At 50.4% G+C, this 17,622-nt stretch overlaps 8 protein-coding genes across 8 annotated transcripts; 4 read left to right on the top strand and 4 right to left on the bottom strand.

The window, feature by feature from the left end:
- Positions 1 to 1,123: 1,123 nt before the first annotated feature.
- J4E82_007692 (uncharacterized protein) lies at positions 1,124 to 3,204 on the top strand (the record flags this gene model as incomplete). The annotated part of the gene is made up of 2 exons (XM_051733936.1): positions 1,124 to 2,059; positions 2,110 to 3,204. 2 exons carry the CDS (start codon positions 1,124 to 1,126, stop codon positions 3,202 to 3,204), a joined length of 2,031 nt encoding a protein of 676 aa, XP_051586347.1.
- A 1,859-nt stretch (positions 3,205 to 5,063) lies between these two features.
- Positions 5,064 to 6,941, bottom strand: J4E82_007691 (uncharacterized protein; the record flags this gene model as incomplete). The annotated part of the gene is made up of 4 exons (XM_051733935.1): positions 5,064 to 5,178; positions 5,721 to 6,497; positions 6,617 to 6,765; positions 6,819 to 6,941. 4 exons carry the CDS (start codon positions 6,939 to 6,941, stop codon positions 5,064 to 5,066), a joined length of 1,164 nt encoding a protein of 387 aa, XP_051586346.1.
- Positions 6,942 to 8,606: 1,665 nt separating this feature from the next.
- Positions 8,607 to 9,545, top strand: J4E82_007690 (uncharacterized protein; the record flags this gene model as incomplete). The annotated part of the gene is made up of 1 exon (XM_051733934.1): positions 8,607 to 9,545. One exon carries the CDS (start codon positions 8,607 to 8,609, stop codon positions 9,543 to 9,545), a length of 939 nt encoding a protein of 312 aa, XP_051586345.1.
- A 124-nt stretch (positions 9,546 to 9,669) lies between these two features.
- On the bottom strand, positions 9,670 to 9,932 carry J4E82_007689 (uncharacterized protein; the record flags this gene model as incomplete). The annotated part of the gene is made up of 2 exons (XM_051733933.1): positions 9,670 to 9,824; positions 9,881 to 9,932. The coding sequence occupies 2 exons, from the start codon at positions 9,930 to 9,932 to the stop codon at positions 9,670 to 9,672; spliced, it is 207 nt and encodes a 68-aa protein (XP_051586344.1).
- A 964-nt stretch (positions 9,933 to 10,896) lies between these two features.
- J4E82_007688 (uncharacterized protein) lies at positions 10,897 to 11,706 on the top strand (the record flags this gene model as incomplete). The annotated part of the gene is made up of 1 exon (XM_051733932.1): positions 10,897 to 11,706. One exon carries the CDS (start codon positions 10,897 to 10,899, stop codon positions 11,704 to 11,706), a length of 810 nt encoding a protein of 269 aa, XP_051586343.1.
- A 282-nt stretch (positions 11,707 to 11,988) lies between these two features.
- Positions 11,989 to 13,050, top strand: J4E82_007687 (uncharacterized protein; the record flags this gene model as incomplete). Its single annotated transcript, XM_051733931.1, has 2 exons — positions 11,989 to 12,268; positions 12,326 to 13,050. 2 exons carry the CDS (start codon positions 11,989 to 11,991, stop codon positions 13,048 to 13,050), a joined length of 1,005 nt encoding a protein of 334 aa, XP_051586342.1.
- Positions 13,051 to 13,487: 437 nt separating this feature from the next.
- J4E82_007686 (uncharacterized protein) lies at positions 13,488 to 14,102 on the bottom strand (the record flags this gene model as incomplete). Its single annotated transcript, XM_051733930.1, has 2 exons — positions 13,488 to 13,725; positions 13,837 to 14,102. The coding sequence occupies 2 exons, from the start codon at positions 14,100 to 14,102 to the stop codon at positions 13,488 to 13,490; spliced, it is 504 nt and encodes a 167-aa protein (XP_051586341.1).
- A 721-nt stretch (positions 14,103 to 14,823) lies between these two features.
- Positions 14,824 to 15,738, bottom strand: J4E82_007685 (uncharacterized protein; the record flags this gene model as incomplete). The annotated part of the gene is made up of 1 exon (XM_051733929.1): positions 14,824 to 15,738. The coding sequence occupies one exon, from the start codon at positions 15,736 to 15,738 to the stop codon at positions 14,824 to 14,826; it is 915 nt and encodes a 304-aa protein (XP_051586340.1).
- Between the last annotated feature and the right edge of the window lie 1,884 nt (positions 15,739 to 17,622).

Genomic DNA, 17,622 nt, shown 5'->3' with positions numbered 1-17,622 from the left:
ATATGAATGAAAAGAGATGCTAAATGCTCGCCCTACTTTCACAAAAGTGAGGCGGTCGTGATGCGCTCTCCGATGCTGCAGCCAATCAAGGCCACGCGCAAGCGGTCTCGGCGTCCTGGGCCTGCACATCTGCTGCAATCTGCTCCCTTACAACATCGTCGCCTACAGTGTCTGACGGGCGAGACAGCGCTACTGCTCATTGCTGCTGCTGACTAGCGGTGTGGACTGCGCTGGGGGGGACGGTGCTGGGATGACACGCGTTGCAGCTTCACGCTCACCAGACGCCCCGATGGTGGACTTGACGGAACGCCCTAACGCCGTCGGTCGTTCTGTGGCGATCGCCTCCACGCTTCCCAAAGTATTGGATTGCACATTTAAGATATGGTCAGAGCATAATCACAGACGTAGTGCTGTAGTCTGTGCCCTACCTTTTAAACAAGAATGCAAGGGCACCCGCTCTGACCTCAGCCTCCGTTATTGCACAACCAACCCATAACGACACAAACGCTGTTTGATTTCCGCAGCGTCACCTTGCAGCACTCGCACGCCTTGCCGCAGCATTCACTACTCCATTCAGTAGTACCCCTTCCAGTCTGTCTCTCTGTTTTTTGCTATTTTTTTTCTCCGCGTGCGTACGACACTTTGCTTTTCGCAGCAAAGTGGTTTTCCTATTGAAGCTGTCTCTCTACGCTTCCGCAATCGTCATTGTTCTGCTTTCGTCATCATCGCGAATGACCACTTTGTCCTCTTGAATAAGCCTGAACTTGCATACGATCCTATTGATCTAGTATCAAGTTGGGGCACATGCGAAAAAGGTACGACTGTCCCAAGCACGATCCCGCCAGTCGCCGCGTCTTCGTGCTTGTCTGACTCGGGAGCTATTTTGTTCGTTCCAGTGGCCACCCGTGCCTTCGTCAAACAACCTATGAACACGTTCACGGCTTGTGTCTTACAAACCGCTCTGTCTTGGATAGTTTGGTAAGCTAACGAGTGGTAGTCTGCGCTTGTAGCAACCCCATGCGCTTTTCTTGAGCCTTCGCTTCCCCAGGCTTCATCGTCGCCATTACGCATACACAGCCCGAGACGGTTCAACCCTTGCCGTACACCCTACCCACGTCATCGAATGAGAACCCGACCGACTATGCAGCAGAACTGCGGGAGCATCCGTCGGCGGAAAGAGATGCGTACCCAGTCGACCAAGTCTGTTGTCAACTCAACTTCCTCTTTTGGAAGGAACACTTCGCAGTCATGGCATGGTTCGACTACTTGCTCAGATGAACCCATGGGAGAAGAGCACCTTCCATCACGACACACATCGGTCAAGGTTGCGTCTAGAGATGGAGGTCCAGCAAAGTCGTTATCACTTTATCATTCCACCATTCCAGAGGAGCTAGCAGGACATTTACGAGCAATGATGCCTGGGCAGACTGGAGTGGAACTGTCAGGCGAAGAGTTGGCAGACAACTTCCTTGAAGCGTGGGATCTACCCCCAGTTACCAAGCAGTCGTTGAGCGAGCTGGACATCCAGAGCATCATCACCAACATCAAGTTGCGGCACGACGTCAACTTCGACCGAGACCTCAGCTTCAGACCGAACGTCGACGGTGTCAAAGGGCAAGAGAAGGAGAGGGTGGCAGACAAGTACTGGGGAGCGTTGATCGCTGAACTGGTACTGTACAGCCGCTTGTTTCACGGAACACCACCACTGTCAACGATCCAAGTCGAAGCTTTCACACCGTATGCGCAACGCCGGATACCGATCCTCTTTCAAAACGTCCGGGACGTTCTCAAGAGTCTGGTACCAGATCGCGATCATTCCAGAGTGGACGAACATTTAGATGTTCCCATGTTGATGCAGGCTATCGAACGTGGAGTTTGCGATTTGGGACGGCTGGCCGATTGGATGGCGCAACTACTCAAGGAGCATTGCGCGCCGATGCGCGACGTCTTGGTCGATGAGATGGTAACCTGCACAAGACAAGGCGAGGCGGATCGTAATCTCGAACAGATCGTTGAAGGATTGCGAAAGCTGTTCGGCATATTGGAGGCCATGAAGCTCGTAAGTTGCCCCGCATGTAGTCATCAGGATATAAAATTAACCAAGCGTAGGACGTCGCGAACCACCAAATCCGCAATCTGAAGACCCTCCTGATAGAGGACACGGTCAACTTTGAGAAGCACTACCATCTCGACAGACTTGTGCACGGCAGAGCAAGAGTCAACATTAACACCGCACAAAACTGGTTCACAGACGCCGTCGACGAATTCGGACTGCAGTGTTCGCCGCGACCCCGAGCCGGACCATGTTTCGAGCTAGAGGTCTTTACGCGCGCAGTCGTAGCAATTACCTTTGGCCGGGACGGCCGGAGCGACTTCCCCGAAACCTTCTTCCTGGACCACGACCGACTAGTGGCGCTCAAAGCGGAGGTCGATGACCTTGTTATGTTTGAGGTGTGCGTGGAGATGCACGTCATGCTCGCGAGACAGTTGGGATACCAAGGGCCGATGACCATGGCTATTGGACAGCAGCTGAGGACCGCGCTGTCTGCTATCATGGGTGAGGCAGCAGGACATGGTCCGCAGCAGTGGATGATGAACTCGGAAGCTCTCTCACTTGAGATTCTGCGTCAGGCTTCCCATCTCGCCGGACAAACACCTGGATGTAGTTTCGATCGCATGGCCGAAGCAAACCAACACCTCCGTTTCATGTTCGTCCGGAAATCAGCGTGGCATGCTTCCCGTCTTGAAGCGTCGCTCCTGCCCCAGATCCTCGCCACCGTCGATCGTCACAGTTCCTCATCGCCCATCGAACTCTTCAACAGCCTTGTATCCATATCGCCTTCCATGCCGCCTCTTCCAACAACGCTTTCACGCCCCTCCACCAATGATGCGTTTGCTTTCGCTCACCTCCATCCCGAGACGGCCAAGCTGACTGACCTCGCAAACCGCATCACACATATTATACTGCTCCACTGGCGTGTATGGGGCCCTATTGCCTATGTCCAGGAGCATGAAGTACAACGCTCTTCCACCGATGGAAGCGTATTGTCATCTGCTTCAGTACCACAAACACAGACACAACAGTCACGACAGGTGGCTTCAAACTCCGAGCAGGAAGCCTCCGTCCCTACAAGCATGAGGACTGGCGAGCCGCTAGAATCAGGCCAAGATGCGCACGCCACACATCAATCTCTTCCTCAATAACAACTCCTCATCCATTGTTCTTTTGCGATTTTTTTTCCATGGCGTTTTTAAAAAAGGGAGGACAACTGGATGATGAAGATACACACAACCCGGCGCCTTTTTGTTTTTTCATCACCACGATACCATTTATTCTCACTGCGCTGCGAAAGGGCAACAATATACGTTGTAATAGATTGGTCGGAATGACTGCTTTTGTTTTATTCGTTACGGTCTTTAGCAACGTCTTGTAGCATTAGCTGGAGTTTTACAGGAGCGGATTGTAGGTTATATCATGTCCAGTAAATGCCATCATACTCTATTACTCTTCGTTCTGTGCCATTTTCATCACGTGTCTGACTCAACTTTTGATGGCCAAGATTACTTGAGCCAGTATTTCGCCAGCCGCAGGAGACACAATACCAGTGCGTCCTTGATTCTACGTGGGTGGGTGAGGTGGGCGTGGACGATGGTGGTAGAAGTCTGCCTTCCATGGGTAAACAGGCGAGAAAATGCTGTCTCACGACGTGTACGCGATGCCATACCCTTATCCTTTGCGCATGCAACGATTTCAGAAGGCGGTTACCGGCTCCAAGCACGACTTACTAGTACCGTTCAATCGAAAACTCATTGCAAACTTATTGCAAGTTTGGGTAGTGTGCCACGGTGAGTATGAGAGCTATTTATGTCGAGAGTCAGCTTGCTATTGATATGATCGACGTGCTGATGATAAGACGCGTCGGGCTTGCTTTAACGTTCGTAGTCTCCTGCTCCTTCTAGAGTGCGATCGTCCTGGCGGGTGGGTGTTGTGATGAGCTAAGAGCTCCTACCATCTTATCCAGATAGCTAGGTAGTGATGGTATCCTCGGGAGGGTTCAAGCTGTCGCACTCTTTCGTTTCTGATGTTTAGCACCTGGTGCATAATCAAATTTTGACAGTACAGAAGGAAGTTTCAGAGCGTTCTTACCCAATGATCGATTTAGACTTCCGTCTTCTCTTACCTGTGCTTTCCTGATGCCCAGGAGGAGATGCTGTTTACACCGAGAGAGTAGCAAGACCATAGTAACAAGAGCAAGAGCAAGTGAATTGAGAAGCCTACTTAAACAGCTCGTCTTCCTCTCTCCTCCATCACTTTCTAACACCACTTTCAGCTTCGCTTTCCCTGACCCCTTACTTCTACATGCTTCTTGAGTACCTTACAATCATTCGATGCCTGTCCAACAACTCTTTTGATACTTTCTCCATCTCCACTGTTCATACGGCTTCAGAGCTTCGTCAGCTTTATACCCTCTTTCGAAAGTCTAACTGCCCGAGCAAGTGTCATCACTAGCCGATAAACCTTCCTCGATGATTCGACACCAGCAGGTCGCCTTCCCTTGCGTTCGGTCGCCTATCCCCTAACTCCAGCGTCCTCAAGCATCCGTCACAGTGCGTCGACCGAAGAGCCAATACACAATGGGGTTGCCAGGGTTCTGGGAGAAGGGAAACAAGGATGAACTGCAAAGGTAGGGTTGGCCTCCCAATGATTCGAGTCCACCATGATGAGATCCGGATTCTGAGAAAGAGGAGGGTCTACGTACGTATACCCCCTCCTTCGTTGATGACTAACCAAGAAGATACTACATCAGAGTGGACGTTAGATGAGGGTGTGCGGGCTTTTATCTATTGCACAGCAGTTTTTTCCCCACCCTACCAGTCAAGTGCGAGATGCGCAGGCTGATCCCGAAAAAACATCTGTGCAGGTCCGTTCCACGGTTTTCACGACATGTTTCGTCGGTCTTGGTTCTGCGCTTGGTTCCCTACCACGGTTTGCACGGCTCGCCTGCGGTTCATATTTGCCGGTATCGAAGCGTCGCGCCTTTGTACCCTGAGCCATTTCTTCTCTACTGTTTCTGCGCCCAGAGGTCGAGCAGCTTTTGGAACAACAGCCAATCGGCGGCGTACTTGTCGCTTTCCGGAACCAGACTATCGAGGACCCTGTCGTCATCGTCGGTCTTGCTACGGTCGTCAGTGCATTGGGTGGATCAGTTTACATGGTACCACGGGCAGTCTGAGTCTTGGTGTTATAACACCGAGTCGCGGAGGATGCGCGATGAGGATTCGGCAGTCGTTTGTAGAAAAGCTATCAATGAACGCAGTCCAATCACTTGTCTTTTCGCATCACAGTGCTTCGTAATGTTTGGTTCCGCATCTGGTTTGATCTATACTCAATCTATGAGTAAACAGGTCATGTTTAGTTCCCAATTTGGTGCTGTAATGCCCTTGCTTCTTGATACCGTGGTTTTGAATATCGGTACCATAAACCTCAACTCGACACGTATTGTTTCAGCAAACAGCGAAAATCCAATTACTTCAGGAACTATGGCAGGTGGTAGAATAGGTAAAACAATCTGTTTATATGTTGTATGGTAATTCGCTGAAGAACAGGCACTCTCATGCAAGGTGACTTTATTGTCTTGTTCTATGGTCACTGCGAGCACCACCCAAACACGTCCCTTATCTCCTACTCAAGCTGAACTCTAATCCAACATTCCCCTCACAATTCCACAACAATCTTCTTCGCACTGACTCCCTTCTTCAACACATCTACACCATGCTGCATGCTCTCCAGCCCTTTCCCCACAACCTCAGCATCGGGCTTAGCCTGCATTACCCCCTTCTCAAGTGCTTCAGGGAGTAACTCGCCAAAGATGTATTCCCCAATATGTTGATGCGGTGGAGCCAAGATTTGAAACCCCATGAGGAATTGTGGGTTGTACCACTCTGATGCCATATCCGCTGCACACGGCATAACGACTGCTATGGGCGCCTTGCTTTGGAGGGTTTCGACAATGGATTTTACCATGCTGAAGCTAGAGGATTCAGAGATGGCGTCGTACACACCGGCGAATTCGGTGTCGGGTTGCTGGAGTGAAGCCACGATATCGCTCGCTGCAGACGCAGACCTATAATCAAACACCTCTTCCGCACCCACGCTCTTCACTAATTCGAAATTAGCCGGGGAGCATGTCGCGGTGACGCGGAGACCGGATGCGACAGCGAGTTGGATCGCAGCGAGGCCGACGGAGGAGGAACCACCCCAGATTAGCACCGTCTTTCTCAACTCTGTCTTGCGTGGTGGGGTAGTTGGTAGAGGCAGATTGAGTAGATTGGGCGGGTAAAGACCAGATGCAGCGGTTGCGAGGGCGAGAGGTAGTACGACGCCGTTTTTGAAAGGGAGGGAAGCGGGAATGGAGATGGTGTGGGTGGCTGGCACAAGGGTGTAGTGTTGAAAGGCGGACTGTGCAGTATTGTTGGTAGGAAGTGAGGGACAGAACCTGTGATATGCATTTTGTTAGTCCGTTTTATTGGTAGGCGGAGGCAAGGATGTAGTTCGGAAGTAATGTATCGTCTCTGGAAAGGGTAAGAGCAAAAGGGAATGAGAAAGTAAACGTACGCAATAACCCTATCTCCCTTTACGAATCTCGTTACCCCTTCACCGACATCCTCAACTGTACCAGCGCAGTCTGAACCGAGGATGAACGGGTAGTTGTATACGTATTTGTGCTCCTCGCTGTGGTATTGGATTTTCCATTCCACGGGGTTCTGTGCGCATTAGATTTGAGCACTATATTCCCTGAGACTGGGCAGTGACATACAATAGCAATAGCTGCATTCTTAATGACCACTTCTCCAGGTCCAGCGCTTGGGTACGGTGCTTCTTTGACTACAAAGGGATGAGCACCAGGCGAGGTGATCCAGGCAGCTTTGTTCTGAGGCATTGTTGGCTGTGAAGAGTTGATGATCGTAGATTGAAGTGGTGATGGTATAAGTGGAATGATAGTGTGATTGAGTCTGAAAAGGACGATGATCCCTCTCTTATGTAGTAGTGGTTCCAGTACATACAAACAGTATCTTGCTTCACGACACCTACGTACATCTCCAAATCCGAATGCGACACCGAGAGACTCCACAGAACGGCTGAACAAGTTGACCGCCGGTCACCTCATCCAGTATAGAGATTTGTGGGTCGAACGGTGTTACACCATTTTTCTTTATGGAAGGTTGTGCTTACACCGCTAAGTCCGCTTATGTCCGGTTTGCTCCAGAGAAAGTCTACACTCGGCAAGACGTAGATGCCGGTCGATGTTAACGCCGTTACTATTTTTTTGTATTATTCCATTGGGATACCCTGAGCGGAAGAACTATGGGTCAAGGGTTTCATGCATCGTCGTGTTAGTGAACCTGGCGCTGTCGACCAAGCCGGCGCATTCCAAAGTTGCGGCTGAACGAGGACCGAGCACCTTATCACCCAAACTCACCGATGCTCGATGGCTCCCATTTCATCAACAAATTCAAACTGGTTGTGAGTGGCAATTGATGACAACTGGACACCAAGCGTCATTCCACACCAGCTGAATCGCCTGAGACGTGAAATTTGGAAGGCTGGTGTCTGTCAGTCCCGTTGATATCAAACTCAAGCCTATACGGCTGTAAATGGAAAATTTGTTTTGTCCATCATAAGCCGAACGTAAGAAGATAAATACTTCTCTACGCATTTGATCTGTCTCAGCCGTTCCCAGAAGTAGACATCAGATAGGGCATTAAGCCACTATCAATCAATGGATCGATAAGAAGTAGAAATGTAAATAGAAAACCATCCTTGTTGGATATCCGGTCAAGATAGACATAGGCAACATGACTTCCAGAAGGTCCTCCTGGAGAATGTTGGACGACGACTCAAAGTGCTGTGAAGGTAATCACGCGCTTCTGTTATCCTTTCTTCCCCATAGCCCGTTTGTGTCAGCTGTTGAGAACGAAGCTTCCACTCCCTTCGGAATCGTCTTGGTAAGTAAGCCCCAGCACTGCGGCAAGGTGCGATTCCATCGCTAGAGATAGTATTTTTTAAGAGGGTTGCGCCTACAGGGAGAGTTGACAGGAGCAGCCAGCACTTTTGTTCCACATGCATACCTCATATTATTATAGCGAGTATCACACCACGACTCTTAGCTTTTCGACGGGCGGTATAGGTGTTAGCATCCTCATACTATCCGTGTCTGCACAGGGAGAGTCAATGTGCTGTTTTGGGCGTAGTGGTCGAGGGTGTGGGTGTTTTGGATGTAGTAATGGCAGTTAGTTCGAGGAATGGCACAACTAGCAAGGAAGTCATCATCACTGAATGCAGCAAGTGAAAAGAGATACACATGTCTGATATAACCGAGTAGGCATTGCACTACTATGCTAGAACGTCCTGGCACCTGATCGGAGGTATCGAATTCTATTCACTATCGAGTCCATTTCACAGTCCGTGTTGCTCCAGGCAGAGAGATTCCTTCACAGTTCATATTTCACTAGGTCTTCCGGTGCATTATCACATCACACCACACCAGAGTCATACTGACTACCCAATTTCTGAGATCATCTAACAGCGATTCTAAGTATCGAACATGTCTAACTGGGACCCCTACTGTTTTGGCGCTTCCAGAAGCAGCCCCTACAAGGTACTCTTGACCGCGGCAGCTACTCTCCAAGTAATCCGCACGAAGCTGCCTTCCGCCGCCCACAAGATCTACCGCGGATACTACGACGATATCATATCGTCAGGAAGTGGCGCACAAGACTCTGCTGTTGCAATGGCAACGTTCGTCGAAAACTTCCCGGCTATCTTGACATTTCATAACAGGCTGGCGGTCTTACAGAATCCGGAGATCGAGAGACAGAAGCCTGGCGAAGGACGCGTTAAATTCCCGTTAGTGGGGAATGGTATAGCAGCGGGTGATGATGACGAGGATGTGATAAAAGCAACCTTGGCTCAAGAGAAACAGAGAAACAAACCGAAGTGGGAAGCAGAGAGGGCAAAGAAAGGCAAGAAACCGAAGACTCCGGTGGCGTCAGAGGAAACATTGGCTATGACATCCAGAGCTGCTCTAGACACTGACACTGGACCTGGGCCTGACATACGCGAAGGATTTCCAACATTGGCTATGACACCCGAATTTGCTCTAAACACAAACACAGAGCCTGGGTCTGAGATGAGCGAAGAGTCTTCATCATTGGCTTATTTCTTAACTGTCACGAATACCGAAACTGACGGGTCAGTGGTAACCCAAAGTCCTATAATATCGCCAGCACTTCTGGCCACCCCTAGCTATGAACCCTTTGGCATGGCTGAAGAGATTCTCGACACAGAAGGGCCAGCGGGACGCCAGAGCTCGGTGACGTTACCAGCGATTCCAACCATCACCAACACTGCACACCCCGAAGATGGCAACAACAACAACGAGATGGGACTCGAGTTTCCCGAAGACATATTGGACGACTTGACTTGGGAAGATGGTTTGGAAGTCATCGACACCTTCTCATGGGCGCGCCCACGATCACCTTAACGCGGGCGTACTGTATCGGCGTTGGTAGTGGCCATACTAGCCCCATCATCGGACCGCCCAAATATCACACTGGCTCGATCATCGCATCTCCATTCGATCCCCTCTGTAATCTTCCAAAGGCAGTTCACCTGGATTTTGCCTCTACCCACACATTCCGATCGCCTGCAGAAGAAACGTGAACTTTTAGGTCGTTCTTTGTAGTCGATGTAGTGGAGGCAATACATGCAAGGCCATAGGAGGACGTGTTTGAAGTTGGCCCTGCAGTCGTCGGCGCACTTCCTGTGTAAAGTTAGATACGGAATGGCCCACAGTCGGTGCATAGAATCAAGACCTACTTCCAAGCTCGAATTTGTTGTCTCGTGAGTTCTTGTGATACTGGAGGGTCATTTGCTAGTCGTGCTGAACGGCCATGACGCTTAGTCGTTAAGGCGTTCCATTCGATGAGTGCGTCGACGTCACCCGTGGTAGGTAGTGGACCTCTATCTTCGTTGAGTAATGAACTTTCGCTGGCTCGCCGCGCGATCCACATGTCTCTTGCCCGTTGCGCCTCTGTCTCTGTCGACTTACGACCGCCTTTTCCCTTAGATAGCGTCATTGCGGGGGTTTGAGTATGCGTGAAGAATGGAAGGAATAAAGATGGTGATGGGTGTTGATAGTGAATGAGCCCGCAGGTAACAACAAACCGGGGCCGTGCGGTTGATTTCTTTCGGCGTGAATTTCACATCGAGCAACGTACATATTACTACGTGGAAGTATTCGGTCATTGCAATCCAGAAGCAGGCATGGTGACGTGGACGAGACAGGAACGATGATGTGGATTGCCAGGTGCGCTTCGCTTTGCGATTTCTCAATGAAGTCGAATCAGAGCGTTCAGATGTGCTTTCCACGTCCTGCCATGCTTGAATTGCTACACACCTCACTTGCGGAGTCACTATCCTTTGCAACGTGATCTGTCCATGGCGGCCTTGCAGACGAATAGTTACAGCATTGCCCGGTATGGCTGACGTAATATCAGGGTCTGGAACATGCTCTTCGATGTAGTAGATTAACTTGATAATCTACTAGAAGCCTCTCCTTGATGGAAAGGACGCCTTGTGAGTATGGTGTTGTTTAATGGTCGCTGTCGGCATCGCTTCGAACATGCTGGCGGTTTAGGCGTTCCACCTCGGTGCGTCTAGCTGAATCAGTGAACTCCTCAGCTGGAGCTGAAGCCACAGTCGCCGGTTCGCACATATATAGACTAGCTCGGTAATCATTGTGATGGTATGTATTGAGCCCTGCCGCACGACAATGAGAGGAAGTTGTTGCTACCACGCACAACCTTCTTCCTACCCCGCCACTTCAGAAAGCCATGACCACCACGTCCGCCGAACCTTCTCCGGCCTCCGGTACCAACGGTACCTTCGACCCGTCAGCCGTCAAACCTCCATTCTTCGACATCAATGGCAAAAAATCCATACATTATGGCGTGTTGCTCTTCCCTGGATTCCAAGCGCTCGATGTCTTTGGTCCTCTTGATGTCTTTAACTCGCTGTCCATGCTATACCACTTCCCCACCAAGTTGACTATGCTCGCCGCAGACAGCTCTCCGGTAGAGACTTCGCATCAGAGAGCTGGCAACCAGATGTTCTCGCATCCCGAGACGAACGTTTCCCAGAGCTTGATGGTAGATCGCACGTTCCAAGAGCAGCTCGACATTCAACAGGCTGGTGCATATGCGGACGCGCGGGGTGGCGCCATCGACGTTCTCATTGTACCTGGTGGTGTCGGTACGCGCAACGACATGGACGCCGAAATTGAGTTTGTAAGGGAAATATACCCTAATCTGAAAGCTCTATTATGCGTATGCACCGGAGCCACCATCTTGGCTCGCGCTGGTGTTCTGGATGGCCGACGTGCGACGACGAACAAGCGCGCTTACACATGGGCGACAAGTACAGGACCAAACGTGAAATGGGTTGCAGAGGCACGATGGGTTGTAGATGGAAATATTGTCACGGGATCTGGTATCAGTGCCGGTATAGACGCGACATACGCCTTCGTGGGACTGAATTATGGTGAGACTATTGCGCAAGAGCTGGCTGATAGTGCGGAGTATGTGCGTTGGACTGATCCAGATCATGATCCCTTTGCGAAGAGATGGAACGCCGGCAATGCGTAAGGTAGTTCGGTTATATTTGTCGTGTACTACCTGATAATGCTTTAGCTTGATGGGCCGAGATCAGGTCCATTTCACTTGCTTGTATCGTACTTACGGTGCTCAGGTACATCTCAGCTGCCTAGATCGGGCGTTGTATTTCACTTCGCTATTGTTGTGATATCGAGCAGTATTACGTATGTGTTCCGATTGTTCACTGAGACTACATGCAGTTTCCGATTCTTCTCTTTCTCTCCAGGTTATCTTGACCCAGCCCTGTTATTCTCTTTCTCAACCTTTTCAAAGATGCATTCAATGCAGTGGCGCCAACAGCGAAAACCCAAGTCGGACGCGATATTGACTAATCTCGAACCGCTTTTTCTGGTCATACGAAAAGAGCTTGGCCTCGACTGGTGTTTCTACAAGGAGTTCCTAGATTGCGTCCGAACAGCAACGTTGAAGGGCGAGGACACTTCGATTTGGGTACACCACATCGAGCCACTGGTACAAGAACCGACCCTACAATTCGCGCATCAAGGCGTGCTTTTCCTATTCCGTGAGATGGGTGTGGCGCTACGAAGCAAATGTAAGTAATTCCAAGACATTGATTCACCTTCACTTTCTTACCACTGACAAACAACAGCTCCTCCTTCCACCAACATGGTATCTCCATTACCCCTTCCCAGCGGCCAACCTCAGCTGCCCGCGTCTCCCACATCTGATGTACAGCGCAACTTCACAGGCGGCCACGCGCCTATAACTTCCCCATCGTCTGCTGTCAACACGCGACCTCCACCATCATCATCACCCGCAAATCAGCTACAACGCTATCGTGCCCTCGATCAAGCGCCCGTGGCGTCGCTGTGTTTCGACCGCCGCGGACCGCCTGCATTCGCCCCTACCAACATTTCCAGGCTTCCTGCACCGCCAATGGCGTCCTTCAGCTTTGACTATTTCAAACCGCTCAAGCAACAGCCAGTCTCAGCCAACTTCTCACTTCCTTCCGCAGCCAGCGTCGCCTTCTCGGGTGAGAAACGCCGCATCACAGTCGAGCCTCTCAAGTCCGCGTACTCTGGTGGGTTCGTTCTCCACCAGGATCCTGCATTCAGGCAGGACATCCAAGAGTTCTTCGGCCATAAATACCCTGCGGGTAAGTCAGAGACCAAGTACCACAGTCAGAAGGATGTGCCACCGGTTTACAAGGCTGCAGATGACGATCTCGCGGTCTGGAGGGCAGACGGAGGAGCTGGAAACGTGGGCAACAACAGTGGTGGAGATGGTTTTTTGGAGGACAGAATGAAGAATTTGGAGGATAGGAGCCGAGAAAACTTGTTGGAGAGGTTGCGTTACAAGCTTTTCAACGAGTAATCTCAGCATCGTCGACTGACGGTATGGTCGCTTGCGCATCTTGGGCGTTTAAGACGGACGGAGTCAGTACGCAAATGGACGACATACGATTGGTGATGGCGAAGAACATCCGCCCACGACGACCCTTGGATTTCCACGGGTGAGGCTGATGACGTGGGTGTTTGATGGAACGATACTTAATGATAGAGGATAATACAAGATTGCGACTGTCCACAGCGCTCTTCTAGCATCAGGAGAATGGGCTTTCGAGTAGGCTTGTGGGACACTGATAACGATTCTCTATTGGTTCAGGTTTATCAAATGCATCAAAGTTACCGATAATACTTCGCAGCATATACATGAGGGTTGAACAGCACCTTTTCACCAACGTCACCATTCAATTTCAAGTAGCATCTCATGTACTAATTCACGCCTGACCACTATGTTCTACAGCCTTCTCAAAGCTTCCCTAGCAATCCACCTTTCTCTGACTCAAACGGCGTTATCATATTCGTCTTCGCCCACTCCTTCTCCGCTTCCGTCCCCTCAAGCGGCGGAACGATACCATTGATCTTCCACTGACTCCTGTCGGCTTCTTCGACACTGTACTCCCAATCGTAACCCTGATCAGCAATAAAAGGCTTCAGCGTCGCATCGGCCCACCGCAAGAAACGTTTCTTGGATTTTTCCGAAGGGCTAGTCCAAGTCAGTACACATCTCGAAATGGATGACAGTCGACATTGACACGAGAAACATGATGTCGTAAAGCAATCAGGCAAGAAGAACAGCAGGGTAGGAGGGTCTTACTCAGGCCTAGCGAAATGCTCAATTTTGATCCTGATAAAGGGACGCGTACTATCAGGCCCAGGTTTGTTGGCAGGTACATCTGGCGACGGCCTGGCTACGCCGCCGATGTAGTAAGAGTCGGATTCTATGGGTTGGAAGAGGACAACTACATAGCTTCTAGGAAGACCGACGGAGGCGTAGCCATCTGTGAGAACTTTGGCTAGGGCTTTCTTGGTGGCGGGGTCGGTGAAAGTGTTGGGTGGATGGTAGAAGACCCATAGAGGCATTGTAGCAAACGGATATAGGAATAAGAAGTAGGAATTTGAAGTTCGTGTTAAGTGTAGTGGTGAAAGACATCTTTGCATCTGGCTGGTGTTATATTGAGGGATATATGACAGTGAAACATGTTTAGTGATGTTGACAAAAAGCGTGATGTTGTGAAATGTGGTGTACCTCTGCCTTGGATGGATGGCACGTGTGCGGTGCGTATGTTGGAATAGTAATCAACCATTTTAAGTAATCCAATTACAAGCGCCTAAACGCTTACTGAGCCGAGGCTAGAAACAACGTTGGGATTGGTCTATAGATCTTGGTACAAGACATGATTCGTCCTAGTGATTGGCCTTCATGTCGAATATACGCTACAGCTCTCAGGAGTGCAGATTTATTTGCCGAGGATCGTGCGATGATGCCATTCTACGTTGTATGGTCTTACAGCACCCAGTAGTGTAATCAGGCATGAATGTAATCAAACTTGGCGCCAAGGTGCCAACCGCCTGACTACGAGGGTATACGGAGATCTGAGCACACCATGGCCAGATGCTAGGAGGCTGCATGGTAGCAAAGGATTAGTTGAATCAGGCCTTCGTGAGCTTAGTCATAGTGGAATCACTGATTAAACATATGGTGAAGTAACCATCATGATATGACCATACTAGTGCCGAGTAGCGATGCTTCTTACAAGCGGGGATGGTTGGCTATCATCACTGCGAGCAGTCCAGCACTCGCTCAAAGGTCCGACAGAACTCTGCGTACGACTTGGTCGAGATCCTCCTCTTGCAGTCCAAGCATTTTGTTCGCGAAACCTTCCTTCTCCTTCCAATCCGCAGCAACCACCCCCCATACCGCAACGACTTCTTCTCTTGCTTCTCCATCGCCATTTAGCATCTTCGGCCTAACAACGTCCAACTCTTCCTGGCTATTCTGATCAATCCTCTCAAATTTCTCGCCTGTCGCCTTCTCCAGCGCAGCGAGAACCTCAAGCTGTGTGACATGGTGGCTGTGAACATAGAGTAGTCGATTCGCGGTCTCATCTGGCTTCTCCAAGATCTTGATGACAGCCTTGCCGATGAAGTCAAGGTTCGACGCAGAGAACTTGATGTTGCCGCCGTCGAGGATATATGCTTTACGGGTCTTGACGTCGAACTTCAATAGGCCGCAGGTCATTCCCCAGTCGAAGAAGTGGCCTGTTACAAGACTTGTCCATGTAAATTTTCCCATGCCACCTTCGCGCTCCTTGCCTTCCAACGTGAGCAGGTAGTCCCGAACGTCCTTCTTCCCCTTCATCAACGGCAGAATCTCATTCGTCTTGTCGTCTGCAGAGTCGCAGCTTCCAAATTCTGCGGGCATCACGCGCTTCACGCCGCCCTTGAATGCGGCGTCGATGAGCTTCTTCTGCGATTCGACATGGCTTCCAGCGATAGTGATAACTAGCGCGTCAATGTTGTTATTTCGCAACGCCTCGGCGACCTCCTCAACATTCAAATCATCGGGTACCGTGATGACTTTGGTCTTTGGGTAGACGGACTTAGATGTTTGGCGGTTGAGCACGAAGATGTCGAACTCGGAGGATTTTAGCGCGTTGAGGACGGGCGCGCCGAGCGTGCCAGTGCCGCCGATGAGAGCGACGTTGGTGATGGTCATTGTATGGCCTGTCGATGTATTCGAATGGAGATGGGTCGTGGGGTGAGATACAGTTCTGGGCATGTAGTCGAGGAGGTTCACGCTTCGTGGGGAAGGGACCGTCGGCTACGAACGCATAGTCACGGTTCTGGCCATGGTGGCACTTTCAACACGCCCTTTGAACTCTTCAATATCGGCCATTTGACAACTCTTACCAAAATGAGCACCCGGGTTTCCTGAGGACTTCGCTATTTGCCATTATAACAGAAAACAGACGCGTCTTCATGGTTTAAGCTCGGTGACGTCATGGCACATCCCCACCTCCGTTACCTGCTTGCATTCTATTTTCATATCAACAGCAGCGACATCGCCCCGCGTGCATCACTTCTCAATGAATCGGTCCTATGCTGCGATCGCATATAGGGCCGATGGCTGATTGGTACATGCCACAGGCAAAGACATGCCGACCGCGCCGCATCCCAGTTTGAACGTGCGATTGCGGGGTGATTGACTGCGAGCACAGCATGATACGGCGCCTGGGTTCCTCTACAAACTCCGCATCACGACCTATCATACTCCACTTTGCCTGCTACCGGACTGGCGCAAAGAAGTGTATTGCTGATTTCCCATTACTCGCTGTGAACGTCTCTCATCCCCGAGATGCCCGCCTTTGAAGGACTCAGCCCGCTGTCATCCTCCACTTCAGCATGCGTAGTTCCCACAATCGAAGAACATGAAACGACTTACCAATACGAGCCGATTGTTGCAGACGAAGAGCTGCGTGTTCTTCTGCTAGAACCAGGCGTGTTTGAAGAACCACTGGTTGGCAGTCTCTTGGTGCGAAAGATAGGAGAGTTGACTTACAGAGACTTCGATTGGGTTCCGCAAGGTGATGGTAATGAATGGGACTGCGTATCGTACTGCTGGGGACCACAAAAAGATTACACGTACTTCAGCTGCGATGGTCGTCCCCTTCGCATCACAACCACGGTAGAGGACATGCTGAAGCATCTACGAGAGCCGTTCATCCCACGATATCTTTGGATAGATGCCAGTATGTGAGATCAAACATAGATTTGGTGTTGACTAATCATCATCTAGTATGTATCAACCAAGCTGATAACACAGAAAAGAGCCTACAAGTGCTTTCAATGGGAAAGATATACTCAATTGCCAGCAATGTGGTAGTTTGGCTCGGCCCAGCAACAGATCAAGATCGAATAGATGATTTGCTTCCCATATTCGATGATCCGGACGTGGAAGAACATGCCTTTGGTGTGCCAGCTATGCCTATCGATTCGGTCTCTTTTGCTTTTCCGTCTCTCGATGCGTTCTTCTCGCGGGGGTGGTTTAAAAGAAGATGGATACTACAAGAAGTGGTCCTGAGCCGCGAGTTGACTGTACAATGTGGACGTCTTGAATTCACGTGGCAGTCATTAAAACATAGCGCGGATGTTCGTTTGGACCACGAAGACAATTTCCACTGGAGTGCTGGTACCCAGGAAGCCGCAAAGCAAATCACTATGTTGGATGGGCAGACGAATCATCGAAGGACCATTCTGAAATATGCCCATCTATCCAATAGCGAGAGTGGATTGATCTACTCACGCATACTTCAGCTGCTGTCAGACTTCGATGCCGCCCAATGTGCAGACGAACGGGACCGACTGTACTCGCTCTATGGCATGTCACCTAAGTCTTACGAACAGTGTCCCGTGAACTATGGAGCGCACTTCTCCCGCACCTATACCGATTTCGCTCGCGCGGCTATCATGAAGGGCCTAGGCCATCAAGTCCTTCATCAAGCTATTACCTTCGGAAACCTCTCGCAGCAGGATAAAAGCTGGCCGTCGTGGGTACCAAGCTGGAACACTTTGAAAAAGATGCCGGATTTAGGGCGGTGTA

This window comes from Alternaria postmessia (genome assembly GCF_024291825.1).
Source record: "Alternaria postmessia strain BMP 2775 chromosome Unknown scaffold_54, whole genome shotgun sequence".
NCBI classification, from domain to species: Eukaryota; Fungi; Ascomycota; class Dothideomycetes; order Pleosporales; family Pleosporaceae; genus Alternaria; species Alternaria postmessia.
This window is presented reverse-complemented; position numbering and strand designations above follow the sequence as displayed.